The 16,578-nt window shown below is 42.8% G+C and overlaps 2 protein-coding genes across 2 annotated transcripts in view; one reads left to right on the plus strand and one right to left on the minus strand.

Annotated features, from left to right (window-relative positions):
* LOC149242788 (vacuolar protein sorting-associated protein 45 homolog) overlaps positions 1-16,578 on the minus strand; it is a 174,051-nt gene that overhangs the window by 56,970 nt on the left and 100,503 nt on the right. The gene's annotated exons all lie outside the window — the stretch shown is intronic.
* LOC149242789 (uncharacterized) lies at positions 10,875-11,969 on the plus strand. Its single transcript, XM_089367720.1, has 2 exons — positions 10,875-11,728; positions 11,853-11,969. Exon 1 carries the CDS (start codon positions 10,928-10,930, stop codon positions 11,492-11,494), a length of 567 nt encoding a protein of 188 aa, XP_089223846.1. The 5' UTR covers positions 10,875-10,927; the 3' UTR covers positions 11,495-11,728; positions 11,853-11,969.

Here is a 16,578-nt window from a genome sequence, read left to right on the forward strand (position 1 = left end):
AATGAGAGAAGGGAAGTGTAAGTTATAATAAGGTGGGGAGAAAGTGCAAACCCAAGTGGGTCCAAGGCTCTGGTCCAGCCCAAAGTTGGATATAGAAGTGGAAGTAGAAAGTGGCAGAGAGAAGAGACATCCTTACAATACTATGTCTCTGTAAATAGGCTGATGCAACGCCTGATTATGCTCTTCGGGGGTACCCAGAGCTGCGGAACCCTTCCTATGTGATCATACAACAAGCTTGATAGTGAGAACCATCCTCCGTAACATTTGAGGCCAAGGAGAAAAAGCTCATGATGGAGGTTAGACTACCCGTTATATCTTAGATCTGCTATGGGAAAACGTAACCATGAGTAATTAGCCTCAGGTCACTGCTAATTACTCCTCCATTCATACTGGTGTTTCTCTAGTCAGAGGGGTGTCCCTAGTGCTCATGCACTATCAACACTTGGAAATATCTGTGGTTAATATGAGTGATAAGCACAAAAACCATTTGTCATTGGTGTGCATGAAAGCAACCAAGAACACAAACAGGCTTAAAATTAAATAACATGAAAGATTCCACTTCATTGCAGCTAAACTATGAAAACTGAAAGAAGAGATGAGCATGCACTTTGTTGTCGCGTAGAATGTCTAGGCACTACAACAATGGTTCAGATCGGGGGCTATCACCTTGATCCCCAATCTCTCCGTTTAAGTTGTCTCCCAACAGCAGACTAAGGGGGGTAGAGGATACTGAAATGGATAGAAGAACTACTTGGAAACCAACCAATCCGGGAGACACAATTAAGTGATCAAATACTCGTTTAAGATTAAGCAAGATTTTTGTAATATCCCGTTTCAGGGATATTCCCCAAACCCCAATAAACTCCAACCAAATAACACACAAGTGAGATAGTAGCCGGGAAGCTCAAAGTGATGTAAATAACAGTAATGCAACATACAGTAATATAAACACGGAATACAAGTAGATACTCAAGAAATGCAGAGAGAAATGCTAAGCCATTTTATTATACTAAGTAATGGTATGAGTACAAGAGGTGATCAGGAAGATAGCACCTCGACTTGCTCAAGGCAAGTGAAGAAATACACTCAGAATAGCAAGGAAATGGCTTCTCTCTGAACTGCGTCCAAGCTGCCGGAGAACTGTTGTGCTGCTGCTACTGCTGGAACCAAATGAGGATTTGGGGTTGTTCCCCTCCTCAGAAAAATGCTGAAACTCTGGAATTAGCCTCTTCTCAATAAACCCAGAAAAGCCCAGAAAGCTTTTCCAAAATCGCTAACCCCCGAAAACCACCCCCTTGAGGATCCATGCAATCCCTCAAGGCTCTGCGCTGCCACTGAATAGAACTCTCCAAAATTCTGCCTGAAACTCTACCAAAATCCTCCAATATGCAAGGGTTGATCCCCTGCTCAATCTCCTAGCTCAAATCCTCCACAAAACCCCAATCCAGAACTGCTTCCTAGAAAGATTGCGTCATCCTCTCTCAAGACTACGCAGTCATCAATATGCAAGGGTTGATCCCCGGCTCAATCTCCTAGCTCAAATCCTCCACAAAAGACTGTTGAAAGCTACCTTGCCCGAGTAGGCACTCGAAGTCCCCTAGGGCTGAGGGTGAGATCTCCGAACGGAGACACTCAATGCACTAAATAGTGCTGCAGACAGGCTAAACAACCAACGTGCTCTAAGTCGAAGTGACTAGCTCCAATGCACATAATCAAATGCCAAAATGAGGAGGCTCCTCTCTCCTTTATAGCATTGGCCTATCTCAACCCTAAGGCCCACCTCCTCCAATGTAGCCTCCCTCTTGCCACGTGCTCCTATCCATCTGCGCAGTCCCTCCAAGTGTTTACGTCGGCCCCTCCTCTACGTGGTCCTTTGGCCCCCTTGGCTCCCCCTTTAAGTCACAACGTTGTGCTACTAGCGAGTGACTTTATTTAAAAATTGAGTTATGCCCCCCCTTTTCTCACCTTTTTATTTATTAATAACTACAGAAGGCAAAATTGAGCAAAATCGAATATTCCAATTAGCCATGGCTAATTAGGAATATTACAGTCTCCCCCCGCAAAATGTTGCTTGTCCTCAAGCAACTAAAGTGATGGATGCTGCAAAATTTTCTCACTCTCCCAAGTGGCATCCTCATCTGGTAAATTCTTCCACCTCACCAAGAATTCCCGGACCGTCCTGCTCCGCAGTTGCCTCTCCCTGGTATCAATAATAGCCTCTGGCTGCAACACCAAATGCCCCTCATCATCAGTGGGTGGTAGCTCATCTGTCACTATCACATGCTGTCCCAATGCCTTCTTCAGGCATGATACATGAAAGATGTTATGAATCTTGTTGCCTTGGGGTAGCTCCAACTCATACGCAACCTGTCCAATCCTGAATATCACCCTGTATGGCCCATAAAAGCAGGGCTTGAGCTTCTCAGCTCCCTTTTGCTTCAGTGACGACTATCGGTATGGCTGTAATCGTAGGTAGACCAAGTCCCCTACCTCAAACTGTCTCTCCACCCGACCCCTGTCAGCATACAGCTTCTGTTGGTTCTGCGTTGTAGCCATATTATCCTTGAGAGCTCGGAGAATATCCTAACTCTCTTGGATCCAAATCTTGGCTCTCGAAGCCTTGCTAGCACCAAACATCACGTCAGCAAAAGATAAAGGATGATATCCATACAAAGCATAGAATGGTGACATACCGATGGACATGTGATGTGTAGTGTTGTAGCAGTACTCCCCCAGATGCAGCCACTTCAGCCATGCTCTCTACTGCCCACTGACATAGTTATGCAAGTAGCCCTCCAGCCACTTGTTAATTATCTCTGTCTGCACGTCCGTCTATGGGTGATAACTAGTACTCGGTGTCAACTCCGTCCCCACTAGCCGAAAAAGCTCCTGCCAAAACCCACCCATGAAACGGCTGTCCCTGTCACTGGTGATGGTCTTAGGAAGACCATGTAGCCTGAAGAGCTCTCTGAAGAACAGCTCAGCCACCTGCGCTGCAGTGTAGTGTGCGAATATGGCGAAAAAATGTGCATACTTTGTCAGTCAATCAACGACGACAAAGATGCAATCCTTGCCCTGTACCATGGGCAACCCTGTGATGAAGTCCATGGAAATACACTCCCATTTCCCCTCCGGAATGGGAAGAGGCTGCAATAATCCTGCGGGATGGCTCATCTCCCCCTTGTTCCTCTAGCAAACATCGCACTCTTGAACATGTTGGAGTACGTCCTCCTTGAAGCCCTTCCATGAAAACCTCTCTCTAATGGCCCAGTAGGTTTTGGTAAACCCCTGATGGTCGGCCAATGGTGAATCATGTGATGCTTGAAGTATCTTTTTCTTGAGCTGAGATCCCTCAGTCATGAAGATCCGGTCCCTGTAATAGATGATCTCATCGACCACCCGTGACCCTGTACCTATCATCCACCACCTGCCCATCCAGAACCTTACATGCAAATCTGTCCTTGGAGTAATCTACTAAGAGGCGAGCCCTCCAGTCTGCGTCCAAGCTCATAAGAGACAACGTGGCTGGTCTACGAGAAAGAGCATCTGCTACCACGTTGTTCTTACCCTTGACATTCTCAATGTCAAAGTCATATGCTTGGATCTTACTGATCCACTTCCGCTACCTCTCCTGTAGTTGTTTCTGCTCCAAAAAGAACCTGAGGCTATTGTGATTAGTCATCACCCTAAAACTGTTACCCACTAAATACTGTCGAAACTTGGCCAATGCATGCATGATGGCCAGCATCTCCTTGTCGTATATAGAATACAACCTCTCGTGCGGAAGGAGCTTCCGGCTCTCAAAGGCTATAGGGTGACCTCCCTGCATCAATACTGCGTCGATCCCCTCTCCCGACGCATCACACTCCAAAACAAATGGCTGCGAAAAATCTGGCAATGCAAGCACTGGGCAGCTGCTCATAACCTCCTTGAGCCTGTCAAAGGCTCGCTGCGCTGTATCCGACCAACTGAATGCCCCCTTCCTCGTTAGATCTGTTAGGGGTGCAGCAAGCTGTGAGAAACTCTTGACGAACTTCCGGTAGTAAGTACAAATGCCAATGAACCCTCGGAGTTCTGTCACATTCCTCAGCTCCGGCCAATCTCTGATGGCCCTAATCTTCTCCTTGTGGACCATCACTTCGTCCACCCCTATGATGTGTCCCAAGTGTACCGTCTCCGTCAACCCAAACTCACACTTAGAGAGCTTGGCATAGAACTGTTGCTCCTCCAAGATGCGCAATATTGTCTCAATGTGCTGGAGATGCTCCTACCAAGTCCTGCTGTAAATGAGGATATCATCAAAAAACACCAACACAAACTTCCTTAAGTGACTGCGGAAGATGTGATTCATACAAGACTGGAATGTAGCTGGGGCGTTGGTTAACCCGAAGGGCATCACCAAAAACTCAAAGTGCCCATAGTGACACCTGAAGGCGGTCTTGGGAATGTCCTGTTCCCTCACGCGAATCTGATGGTACCTAGATCTCAAATCAATCTTTGAGAAGAACCGTGCTCCTCTCAACTCATCCATCAACTCATCGACACTGGGTATGGGGTACCTGTTCTTTAGTGTCTTCTTGTTCAGGGCCCTATAGTCAATGCACATCCTCAATGTTTTGTCCTTCTTCTTCACCAACACCACGGAAGAAGCAAAAGGACTTGTGCTCGACCGAATGTGCCCAAGAGCCAGCAACTCCTAAATGGCCCACTCAATCTCATCCCGATAGGCTTTGGGATGCCTATAGGGGGTAGTAATCACTGCCTATATGCTCTGCTCAAGCTCAATGGTGTGCTCAAACCCCCGGTTCGGTGGCTATCTTGGCGGAATGTCCCCAAATACTGTGGCATATCGGTCAAGGATGGACTGTACCTCTAGGTGCACCGTTTGCCTTGTAGTCCCTACCTCTGATGCACGCAGCTCCACTGCCCACTCTACATCTCCCTTCCGGAAGACTGCCTCCATCCGATGAGCCGAAACAGTCTGAGGCGGGTATGTGTGTTGTCCCCGTATCTTCTCATGCCTCCCTGTCTTCTCATCATCCCACTCCATCTCTAGGGCCTTCCAATCTGTCATGACCTTCCCAAGAGTGATAAGCCACTAAACACCCAGTACTATGTTGGTGTCCGGAATATTGACCATGAAAAAGTGGTCAGTCAGTGTAGGTGCCCATCGTCATTGATAACTCAAGGACATAATGATCACACACCATGGTCTGATCTCCTGGGACAAAAACTGAGAATCCATCGAAGCTCTCTGTCTGTATACCTCTCCGCCCAACCATCTATGCATCGATGAAGTTGTGGGTTGCCCCACTGTCAACCAAAACTGATACTCGCTGGTCACGTACTGTCCCCCGTACACGCAGCGTCAAATACTTGGGAACTCCTCGCAATGCTGCAAGGGCTCCTTCGGTAGGTGCAAAAGCTACACCACCTGCTGCTGTTGGTGGAGGCGGCAAGGGACCCTGCACGGCATGACTATCTCCTACCTCCACATCATCCTCCTCATCCTCTTCCCCACTGCTCTCGGAGAAGACCTGAATAAAATGTGCTTTGCCAGCAACACATCTATGTCCTGGTGCCCACGGCTCCTGACAGGTAAAGCACAACCGCTTCTTCTTCAACTCCCTCCTGGTGTCATCATCAATCTGTGCTTGTCTTGGATTCCCCTTCGGAGGCGGAATCCTCACATCCTTCCCCTTAGGCTGGAAAGCCTGTCTCTGGGGGTAAGGTGTCCGGGTCCTGGGTAAGGCATCCTGTAAGTCCTAGGTCCTACTAATAGCATCCTGGAGTGTGGCTGGTCTAGTGGATTTGACTAGACCCCGAAGTGGCTCTGCTAACCCCTCAACAAACATGTAGATCCTCCGTGTCGTGGATAGATCTGGCACCATCATTGAAACCCTCAAGAAATCTGCAATGTAGGTCTCTGGGCTCCCGGTCTGTTTGAGCCTCGTCAGCTCAACAAAGTGTTGTTCCGGATCCCTCCGGTCAAACCTCTCCATCAATCTCCTGGTGAACTCGGCATACATCGTCACTGTGGAATGTCTAAGTGTAACCATCCCATGGAACCACCAATCCTGGGCCTCACCATCCAAATGTAATGTCGCCACCTTGATGGCCTCTGCCTCCGACATCTGGTTAAGCTGGAAATAGATGTCCAGCTTCTCCACCCAAGACCTTGCCGAACTGTTTGATGAACCATCAAACGTAGGCAAGTGGAATCTACTAGCTGTGCGGTGGGTGTCTCCATCGTGATAATGCCGGTGTCCTTTGTGATGGTCGCGGGGTCTACTATCCCGCTAGAGCTGAACAAAGTCTCTGAATGAGAGAGCATCCCTGAACTCCTGCCCATAGGCCTGGTACTCTGCAAAATAATCGCCCATATGATTGGGCTCTGCCTCCTACTAGGCTCCAACCCCCGTGTCTGCTCCTAGGAAAGTGGGCATGGTAGAGCGTGTAGGGGCATGTGAGGCCATCTGCTGAGTAGTATCAAGCTGAGTGGCACCCTACTCTGGAAAATGGTGGGATGTACCTGATCCCTCACCAACCTGGAAAACCTGTGGGTTCTCGCGTTGTCTAGCCTCCAATGCGGTGAATCTCTGCACCATCACCTCGATCTGCGTCGACAGATCCTGCACTGATTTGAGGAGCATGTCCGCAAATCTCTTCCCGTCCTCATCTGCCATCGGATCCTCCGGCTCTGTGTCCACCACAGGCTCCTTCTATTCTGCGTCCACCACAGGCTTCTCCTGTTCTGCGTCCACCCCCCGAACACAATGTCCCTCTCCATAGGTGTTCTCCAACCTACGCTCAATATCTCTGTATTTCCTACCTCTGTAACAAATGTAAGGTTTCTCCTCGGTGTCATAGACTACTAGCTCCATAGGCTAAGCCAAATCTATGCTCTGATACCATTGTAATATCCCGTTTCAAGGATATTCCCCAAACCCCAGTAAACTCCAACCAAATAACACACAAGTGATGTAGTAGTCGGGAAGCTCAAAGTGATGTAAATAACAGTAATGCAACATGCAATAATATAAACACGGAATACAAGCAGATACTCAAGAAATGCAGAGAGAAATGCTAAGCCATTTTATTATACTAAGTAATGGAATGAGTACAGGAGGTGATCAGGAAGATAGCACCTCGACTTGCTCAAGGCAAGTGAAGAAATACACTCAGAATAGCAAGGAAATGGCTTCTCTCTGAACTGCGTCCAAGCTGCCAGAGAACTATTGTGCTGCTGCTACTGCTGGAACCAAATGAGGATTTGGGGTTGTTCCCCTCCTCAGAAAATGCTGAAACTCTGGAATCAACCTCTACTCAATAAACCCAGAAAGCCCAGAAAGCTTTTCCAAAATGGCTGACCCCCGAAAATCACCCCCTTGAGGATTCACGCAATCCCTCAAGGTTCTGCGCTACCACTGAATAGAACTCTCCAAAATTCTGCCCGAAACTCTGCCAAAATCTTCCAATATGCAAGGGTTGATCCCCTACTCAATCTCCTAGCTCAAATCCTCCACAAAACCCCAATCCAAAACTGCTTCCCAGAAAGATTGCGTCATCCTCTCTCAACACTGTGCAGTCATCAATATGAAAAGGTTGATCCCCTGCTCAATCTCCTAGCTCAAATCCTCCACAAAAGACTGTTGAAAGCTACCTTGCCCGAGTAGGCACTCGAAGTTCCCCGGGGCTAAGGGTGAGATCTCCGAACGGAGACACTCAATGCACTAAACAGTGCTGCAGACAAGCTAAACAGCCAGCGTGCTCTAAGTCGAAGCGACTAGCTCCAATGCACATAATCGAATGCCAAAACGAGGAGGCTACTCTCTCCTTTATGGCGTTGGCCTATCTCAACCCTAAGGCCCACCTCCTCCAACGTAGCCTCCCTCTTGCCACGTGCTCCTATTCATCTGCGCAATCCCTCCAAGTGTCTACGTCGGCCCCTCCTCTACGTGGTCCTTTGGCCCCCTTGACTCCCCCTTTAAGTCACAATGTTGTGCTACTAGGGAGTGACTTTATTTAAAAAGTGAGTTATGTCCCCCCTTTTCTCACCTTTTTATTTATTAACAACTACAGAAGGCAAAATTGAGCAAAATCGAATATTCCAATTAGCCATGGCTAATTAGGAATATTACAATTTTAAAGGATTAGATTAGATTTAGATGATTGATACCAGTGCCTTATCAAGTTAGCTATCTTGCTGAGTAAATTTAGGACAAGTATTGGATGGATAACTGCTGCTTGGATGAATAACTAACTTATATGACATGTAGCTCCTAAAACTAATGTGAAATGCAAGGAAGATTAGAAGATGTTTTAGTGAAACGAAAAGCTAAAACCCAAAGCACTTAGAATACAAATTACTCTGAGTTAAATGCTAAGTACTTTAATGAAAAATCACAATTTAACAAATGCTCAAAATACTCAATTTTAAGAACTAAAAGATATACAATTTACCACAATTCCACGAGACAGTACTCAATAAAATGTTGATTACAATTACTTGAAAATTTCGCAAAACTAAATATGCAAGAAATATCCAATAATTCAAGTAAATAAATCCAAACATAGAAATAACTTTCCTTGTAAACAATGAGTGACCTCAATAGATATCAAGCATCAAAAATCCAATGCCAATGATCATGAAACTTAGCTAAAGTGCGTAAATAAGTGAAGGCCTAAGCACTTAAATTTCAATAATTAATTACCAGGAAAAAGCATGTGAAATTTAAATGCTAATTAAATAAACACTTCTTCAAGCAATTGAATTAAAATGATTTTTTTAAGTAATCCAAACCAGAAAATATTCTCTCCTATAGTCAAACTTTAGAGATATTTTAAAAATTAAGTCACGTCGACTATAAGGATTTTTTAAATTTATTTTCCACAAATCAAATTTTCTGAGGCTAAAAATGTTAACACTTTAATGACCCAAAAAACCCTATGTCAAAAGAGAACCCAAAAAAATGATTTTCAAGAATGTTGTGTCATAAAAAATTAAAATTTTAGTTTTTTTTTTATGTGCCAATGTTTATGAAGCTAAAAGTTAAATTTTAAAGGGCCGAAAGCAGTGTTGTTAAAATCGCGATAAAATCGCGATTTTATCGGAAAATCGCGATTTTTTCGCAGTGCCGATTTTATCGCGATTTTTACCCATAAAAATCGGCAATTTTTTTTATACACGATTTTTTCGAAAAAATCGCGAGTTTTTCAAAAAATCGCGATTTTTACCCAAAAAATCGCAGGGGCACGGGGCAGCGGCTTTTTATATGCGAAAATCGATTTTTTCTATGTCATTTTGTTGTTTGCGCACGGAGGAGGAGGAGAAGAGGTGAGGGAGAGGAGCTGGAGGGTTTCCATCGAATTTGGGAGCGAATCCAAGTGGTTTTAGGAGAAATCCAAGACAAGATCACCAATTTGTCCATAAAAAAGGTATGTAGATTAATTTTTTTTTGTTTTGCTTCTATAAAAACTTTGTTTTTCATTGTTTTTAAAGAATTTTTGGAAATTTTTCATTGATTTGGGATGGGTAATTTGTTATGACTATGAGAACCAATTTTTTATTTTTATTTTCTCATTTTTTTTAAACATTGTTTATTTTTTTTGAATTTTCATTGTTTTTTGGCATTTGCCATTGGCATTTGGTTGGGTAACTTGGGTTTGGAAATTGGGATTTTGGAAATAATTAACTTGTAATTTTGTAAATGCTAAATTGTAATTTGTATTATGTAATCCTAAATTCTTATTTCCTAATCCTTATTTTTCCATAGGTTTGCAAATTCAAAATTCAAAAACAAACATGCCAAGGAAATTGGATCCTTTCTGGGAATATGGTGACCCTAAAACTCCGAATGATAGACAAAACTTGTATTGCAAGTTGTGTGGAAAGGAGATATTCGGGGGGGTGTACAGGTTGAAGTTCCACCTTGCACAAATCCCTGGACGTGATGTGGTGCCCTGTCCTAATACAAATGCTGAAATTATCCGAAAAGCCATGAGAGCATTGGGAGAATTAGAGCACTCTAAAGAGGCCAAAGAAGAACTCAAAAGGCAACTAAAAAGGTCAGCTGAAGGAAGTGGGCCAAGTGGCACTGGTTCTACTGCAGCGTCAGTCAATCCGGTAGCTGCATCATCATTTTTTGTTCCTCGAACCACACCTGGTGCACAACCAACTATCGGTTCAATGCTAAAAAGAACTGAAAAACAACAAGCTGACAAGTTGATGACAAAATTTCTCCTCTGGAGTGATATTCCTTTCAGCATTGTAAGGAATAATCCATTTTTCCAACCTACTGTTGATGCTATTGCCAGTGTTGGCTCGGGGTACAAAATCCCTTCTCTTCATGATTTCAGAGGCTGGCTTCTTCAAGATGAAAAGCGTGACTGCACCCAAAGATTGGAGGATTTTAGGGAATCCTGGGCACAAACAGGATGCACTGTTATGTCAGATGGTTGGACTGACCAAAAGGGGAGAACCCTTATAAACTTCTTGGTTAGTTGTCCCAGGGGGACTATGTTTATCAAATCTATTGATGCAACTCATCAAATCAAAGATGCAAAAAATTTATGTGATTTGCTGGATGTGTTTATTTTGGAGGTGGGTGCAGAAAATGTTGTCCAAGTCATAACGGACAACGCTGCAAATTATGTTGCTGCTGGTAGAATGCTTATGGACAGGCATCCTACTTTATTTTGGACACCTTGTGCTGCCCATTGTATTGATTTGATGTTAGAGGACATAGGGAAAATTCCCTTTGTCAAAGAGACTGTTGACTCATCAAAAAGCATCACAAAATTTATTTACAATCACACATCTGTGCTTAGCTTGATGAGAAAATGCACCAACAACAAAGAGTTGGTGCGCCCCTCCATTACACGGTTTGCGACGAGTTTCATATCTCTTCAATCCCTCTTGAAATCTATGTGGGATTTGAAGAGAATGTTTGTTTCAGAGGAGTGGCGTTCTTCGCCAATGAGCCGCAAACCAGAAGGAGAGGCCGTCTGCAGACTTGTTTCATACCAAGAAGACTTCTGGGCGGGAGTGCAGGAGGTGTGCGCTGTCACTGAACCTTTGGTAAAGGTTCTTCGGTTGGTAGATGGTGAGAAGCCCGCAATGGGCTATTTGTATGAAGCCATGGACAGGGCCAAAGAAGCCATTCGGTCCTACTATGATGACAAGGGAGATGATGGGTTCCAGAGACAACTCCTTCTATGGAACGTCATTGATGAGCGATGGAACAACACACTCCATCGTCCCATTCATGCTGCTGGGCTTTTCCTGAACCCTACATTTTCTTATGCATGTGGGTTTGATTTTGATGCTGAGATCATGGATGGATTATTAACCTGTGTCCAGAAGATGGTGAGAACTCCAGAACAACGTATGGAGATCTCTAAACAAATTGAGACGTATAAGATGTCAGGTGGCACATTTGGCTTTGATATGGCTATCTTTGATAGGACGGTCAAAATGCCAGGTATTTTTTAGTTTGTAACTTTGTACTTTGTAACTTTGTTTCAAATTTCATTGTCTCTTCAAATTCCATTTTTTTCTTATGTTTATTTGTAATTTTGTTGTAGCCGCATGGTGGAAGATGTATGGTGGCAGAGTACCCCTTTTGCAAAAGCTTGCCATACGCATCCTCAGCCAAACATGCAGCTCCTCGGGATGTGAGCGCAATTGGAGTGTATTTGAAAAAATACACAACAAGAAGCGCAATAGGTTAACAACTTAACACTTAAACATTTAAAATATTGCAAATTTCCAAATAAATTTTTGAATTCATTAAACAATATTTTTTTTTATAATATTAATTATTAATTATTATTTCATGAACTTTGTACAGGTTGGAGTCCCGTAGACTTAATGACATGGTCTATGTCTACTACAATCTTCGATTGTGGGTGAGGCAACTAGACAAGACACCTGATATGAATGCCATCTCATTGGATGAGATTGACACCACTACTGAATGGAGGGTTGAGACCGAGAGGCCTCTCATGGATCCCACTGAGGATTGGTTAGTGCAGGATGAGGGGGAGGAGGAGGAGGAGGAGCAGGAGCAGGAGCAGGAGCAGGAGGAGGAGGAGTTGGAGGAGCAGGAGGAGGAGGTGACACCGCCTACCCGGGCTACCACTAGAGGACGTGGTCTCTGTCTACCTACAGTAGCTGCTACTTCTACAGCTACTTCTTCAGCTTCTAGAGCACGTCAGACTCCACTGCCATTTCCACCACCACAGGCACCAGCATCTTCATCTAGGGGGAAAGGGAAAGCAGTGACATTTTCTCGCAAGAGGGTCAGAGGAAATCAATAGGATTAGAGTCTTAGACTTTCATTTTATTGTATATGACATTATGACATGATGAGATACATTATCATATTTTTTGTTGATATTTTGAGGCTGAGTTGGGACTCAGGACTTACTATTCAGGACATGATTCAATGTTATGTGTGATTTTAGCGCTAGAAATGATATTAAACATCTTATATATTAGTTTTTTTATCATATTTATGTGTCAATGTATTTATTTTATGTTGTAGATGGTTTAGATATTAAAAAAAATGAAAAAAAATGAATATTTTTGTGCCAAACGATTTTTTCCCGATTTTTTCCCGATTTTAACGATTTTTTCCGCTTTTTTCCCGGCGCCGATTAAATCCCGATCGCGCTTTTAACAACATTGGCCGAAAGGCCACACTAACAATAAAATTAAAAAAGTTGATTTTTTAATTTTGACTTTAAGATTAGGTCGAAGGTGAGGAGCAGGAGCGAGGAGGATGCAATGCGAGACAGGGAAGCAGCGAGGAGAGTTTAGGCTACGGAGGAGATAGGGCCGCAGGGATCTAACAGTGAGAGAAAGCAGGGAAGATAGGGAGTTAGGGAGCCAACAAGAGATGGAAATGCGAGTTGGCCGAAAGAGGAACTCGCGTAGAGAGAAGGACATAGAGATGAGGGATGAGGGTTGCGTGAGAGGGTGAGGAGCTCATGCAAAAGGATGAGGGAAGAGTTAGGGCCACGGGTAAGGAAGAGTTGCGGGTTGAGGCTGCATGAAGAGGGAAGACAATGAAGGTTAAGGAAGAAGGAGGCGAGAAAAACACAAAAGGAAAGGAGGATTAGAAGCAAGGAAAAATGCAGGGATATGAAGAGGGTTTAGCAAGGGACGAGGGTTAAGAAAAAGCAGAGGAAATGGCCAGGGAAAGAGGGACGTGAATGGAATAAAACACAGAGAAATGGGATGCGAGGGGGCAAAGGGTTTTGAAGACATGGCTACAGAAAAATCCGCGAGCAGAGGAGAGGGAACTATGAGGGAGGAAATGCAAGCCAATGGTAAGGGAAAACAAGGAGGCAGCGAGGGCTTCAGAAGCTCTTCAAGGTTCTTAAAAAAAAAAATAACCCTTGGTAGATAATAAAACGCCACTTCCAGATTTGAAAATTTTGCCTTGGAATCGATCTCAGAAAACTGTCAAATCTCATATCTGAATGTTAAACTTTCTTAACTGAATGATCTGAATTGTTTATCCTTGCCAACCAAAATTTGAGACCGAATCTTGCCCTCCAATGCCTAGATTCATCTCAAATTTCACAAAATCTTTTTGAACAATCTCACACCTATAAAAGGCAAAAGAAACAAAAACCTAGATCCTGAATGTACAAAAATAAAAATAAAAACCCAAAACCTAGATGTTAGAAACTAAAAATTATTTTACAAAGGCTTCAGATCTGTACAAATAAAATATAAATCTATCAGATCTGAGGAGTATGAATCCAACTCCTCTCCCAAATCTGTAGATTTGAGACACTTTCTAGTCAGATCTAACAATTTAGCACAATATTTTGAAAATAAATCATTTTTTAAGTTTTAGGTACTAGCCCAAGACACCCTTGCAAGATATAATTCATTAGATAATTTAGGAATTTTAATTCGAAAGGCTCTCTAGATCTTAAGTTTCGGGAGTCAGGTTCAACCAAGAAATTCCCAAAACACCCAAAATTTCTGAATAAAATGATTTTTGCACAATTATAAAATAAGTCGTTAAACCAATAGAGGTATAAAATAACTATTAAATCTTTAAAAATTAGAGATACCTGCTAATCAATTAAAAATATTAATGCTATCTTAAAACCCAACAACCTAAGCAAGATACATGTGCAATAGATTGATCTACAAGAGCTATTAACCAGCAACTTATAAATAAGATCAGCAAAACTTTAAACTCAAGTTATCATAAAACACCAGAGAGGAACACTGTCATCAAGTAAAACCCCAGACTTTGTATTGTATTATTCCAAAAAAGTTTACAAAAGCTTCAAAAGCTAGTACACAATTCAATGATTGGATCCTTTAAAGACAAATGACCTATAATTTATAGATTAATTCTCTAACGGCCGATTGGCTTGATCCACGTCAAAGCAATATCGACTGTTGAAAAATATTTAATTATCTTTTAATCTCCTCCATTGGAATTATTTTACTTTTTCTAGGAAATTAGAATTTTTCATTCAATTGAATTTTAATCAACTCAAAATTAATTATTTTGAGTTGATTTCCTCAAAAAAATGACTTTGACTTTACTACCAAGGCCCAAGGGTCCCGAAGCATGAAAACCCGGCTTAAATAGAAATCCATATTTTTATATCTATTTTATTAATTGCTGAATGATGAATTACATAGTGAGAAGCCCTGGCTTAAATACAGCCTTGGGTGCCTGCCTATTAACTAATAATTACAAATAACTAATTTTTATATAACAGTGCCTTCCTCCCCAAAAAATATTTTGTCCTCAAAGCATAAGCAACGACGGATGTTGTTGACGAAATGCTTCAGTCTCCCAAGAAGAGTCTTCTTCTGGTAAGTCTTTTCACTTGATCAGGTATTCCTTGATTACACGAGATCGAAGCTTCTTTCCCTAGTGGATATGATACCTTTTGGCTCTAAAATGACCCTTCCTTCATCATCTAAGTGTTGATTTGTGATAGCATCAAATGTGCTCTAGCCATGAAAATTGGTGGAGAGGTTAAGGCACATAATATCTCCAAGAACCAGAAATCATTTGGGGAACATTTTTAACTAGGTTCCTAAGTCTAAACTTAGGAAAATTAAAATATTAATGGGTATTATTATAAAATTGGGTGAGAATGTTCTGAATGACATGGATCAAGCCAAATCTAATCTTAGTCGTTAATTAGGGACTTAATCTCAGTCGTTGATTAGGAACTTAATCTCGGTCGTTGAAGACTCAACAGGAAAAGTATAAGAGGAGGCTTGAGGCTCAATTGGAGAGACACCAAAATTGATCAGTCGGTTCGATTTTCTGGAATCGGGTTTTTGCTGAGAGAATCGAGCTAGTGATCTATTGCAGCGAGGGGTAGTTCGGCACGAGGCCGAGAATACATAGCAGAGAGGCAAAGATAGTACCATAGAGACAACGCAGAGCCTGGAGAGACTGATGCAGAGGGCCAGAGGGCTTACGCAAAGAACCAAGGGGTTGACGCAGAGGCATCAGTAGTTGTGCAGAGGCTAGCAGAGCTGATGCAGGGCCAAGAGGCAATGCTGGAGATTTTCGTGGGGCAGGCTGGAGCTGGGAAGGGTGACGCAGTCACTAGTTGCGTGACGCAGAGCAGTGGAAAAGCTTGGAGTAGCTTTCGCTATCCAGCTAAGGAGTTGTCATAGCTGTTGTGGGATCATTCATCCGGTGATTAATCAGCCGAAATATCTGTCTCCGATGAGACGTACTACTGCCGAGGGCATTCTCTATTGGGTGAGCCATTTCTGGCACCCTAGTTGTATTCAAAAACTACATAATAATAAAACCCTCATATCTGCTGCACCGGTTTTCCCAAGTTGGGTTTTTTCGGGGACGATTGTCCAAAAATAACGGTGTCCCTTATGTGTTTGTTCCAATATTTCAGTTGATGATCCGTATGTGAGTTAAGGCTGCATTTGTGTTTATTTTCAGTATTTATATGTATAAATAACTTGTTAATGTAATAAACAAGTAGGTGAAATAAACCAGATAATGCAGTAGGGATTTCTAACGGGTCAGAATTAGAAATTTCAACACTAAGGATGGAAGCATTGTTTGTGTTGATCGATAGTCACAAAGTGCCCTTTTAAGGCAGGATACATGGAAGACATTATGGACATGACTTTTATCCGGAAGGCTTAAAATATAAGCAACTTGGTTGATCTTTTTGTTGATCTGGTATGGTCCATAGAACTTTGGTGCCAATTTATTTTTTCCTTTTTGTTTTAAGGATAGTTGTTTGTATGTCTGGAGCTTGACAAGTACCCATTCTCCAACTTCAAATTCTCTCTCGGTTTTGTTTCAGTCAGCTTGTTGCTTCATACGGTTTCTTGCATTATTTAGATTTTATTTCAGAGTTTGGACGACTTTTTGGGTTTCTTCTAGTTGGTTTTTAGCAACTGGTAATTTTGTCTGGATGATAGCTAGGTCCTTCCATTTTGGAGGTTCGTACCCGTACAGAGCTTGAAATGGAGTCATTTTTGTTGATCTATTGTGAGTAGAATTGTACCACCATTCAGCGAGATGTAACCACTGAACCCACTTA

The sequence above is a fragment of the Pinus tabuliformis genome, chromosome 8 (assembly GCF_031772625.1).
Source record: "Pinus tabuliformis cultivar Carrire ecotype Pingquan chromosome 8, CPIR1, whole genome shotgun sequence".
Lineage (NCBI taxonomy): Eukaryota > Viridiplantae > Streptophyta > Pinopsida > Pinales > Pinaceae > Pinus > Pinus tabuliformis.

What these genes read in the sequence shown, in the direction of transcription:
- LOC149242789 (XM_089367720.1), top strand. Translation starts at nt 10,928, where the DNA reads ATGTGGGATTTGAAGAGAATGTTTGTTTCAGAGGAGTGGCGTTCTTCG.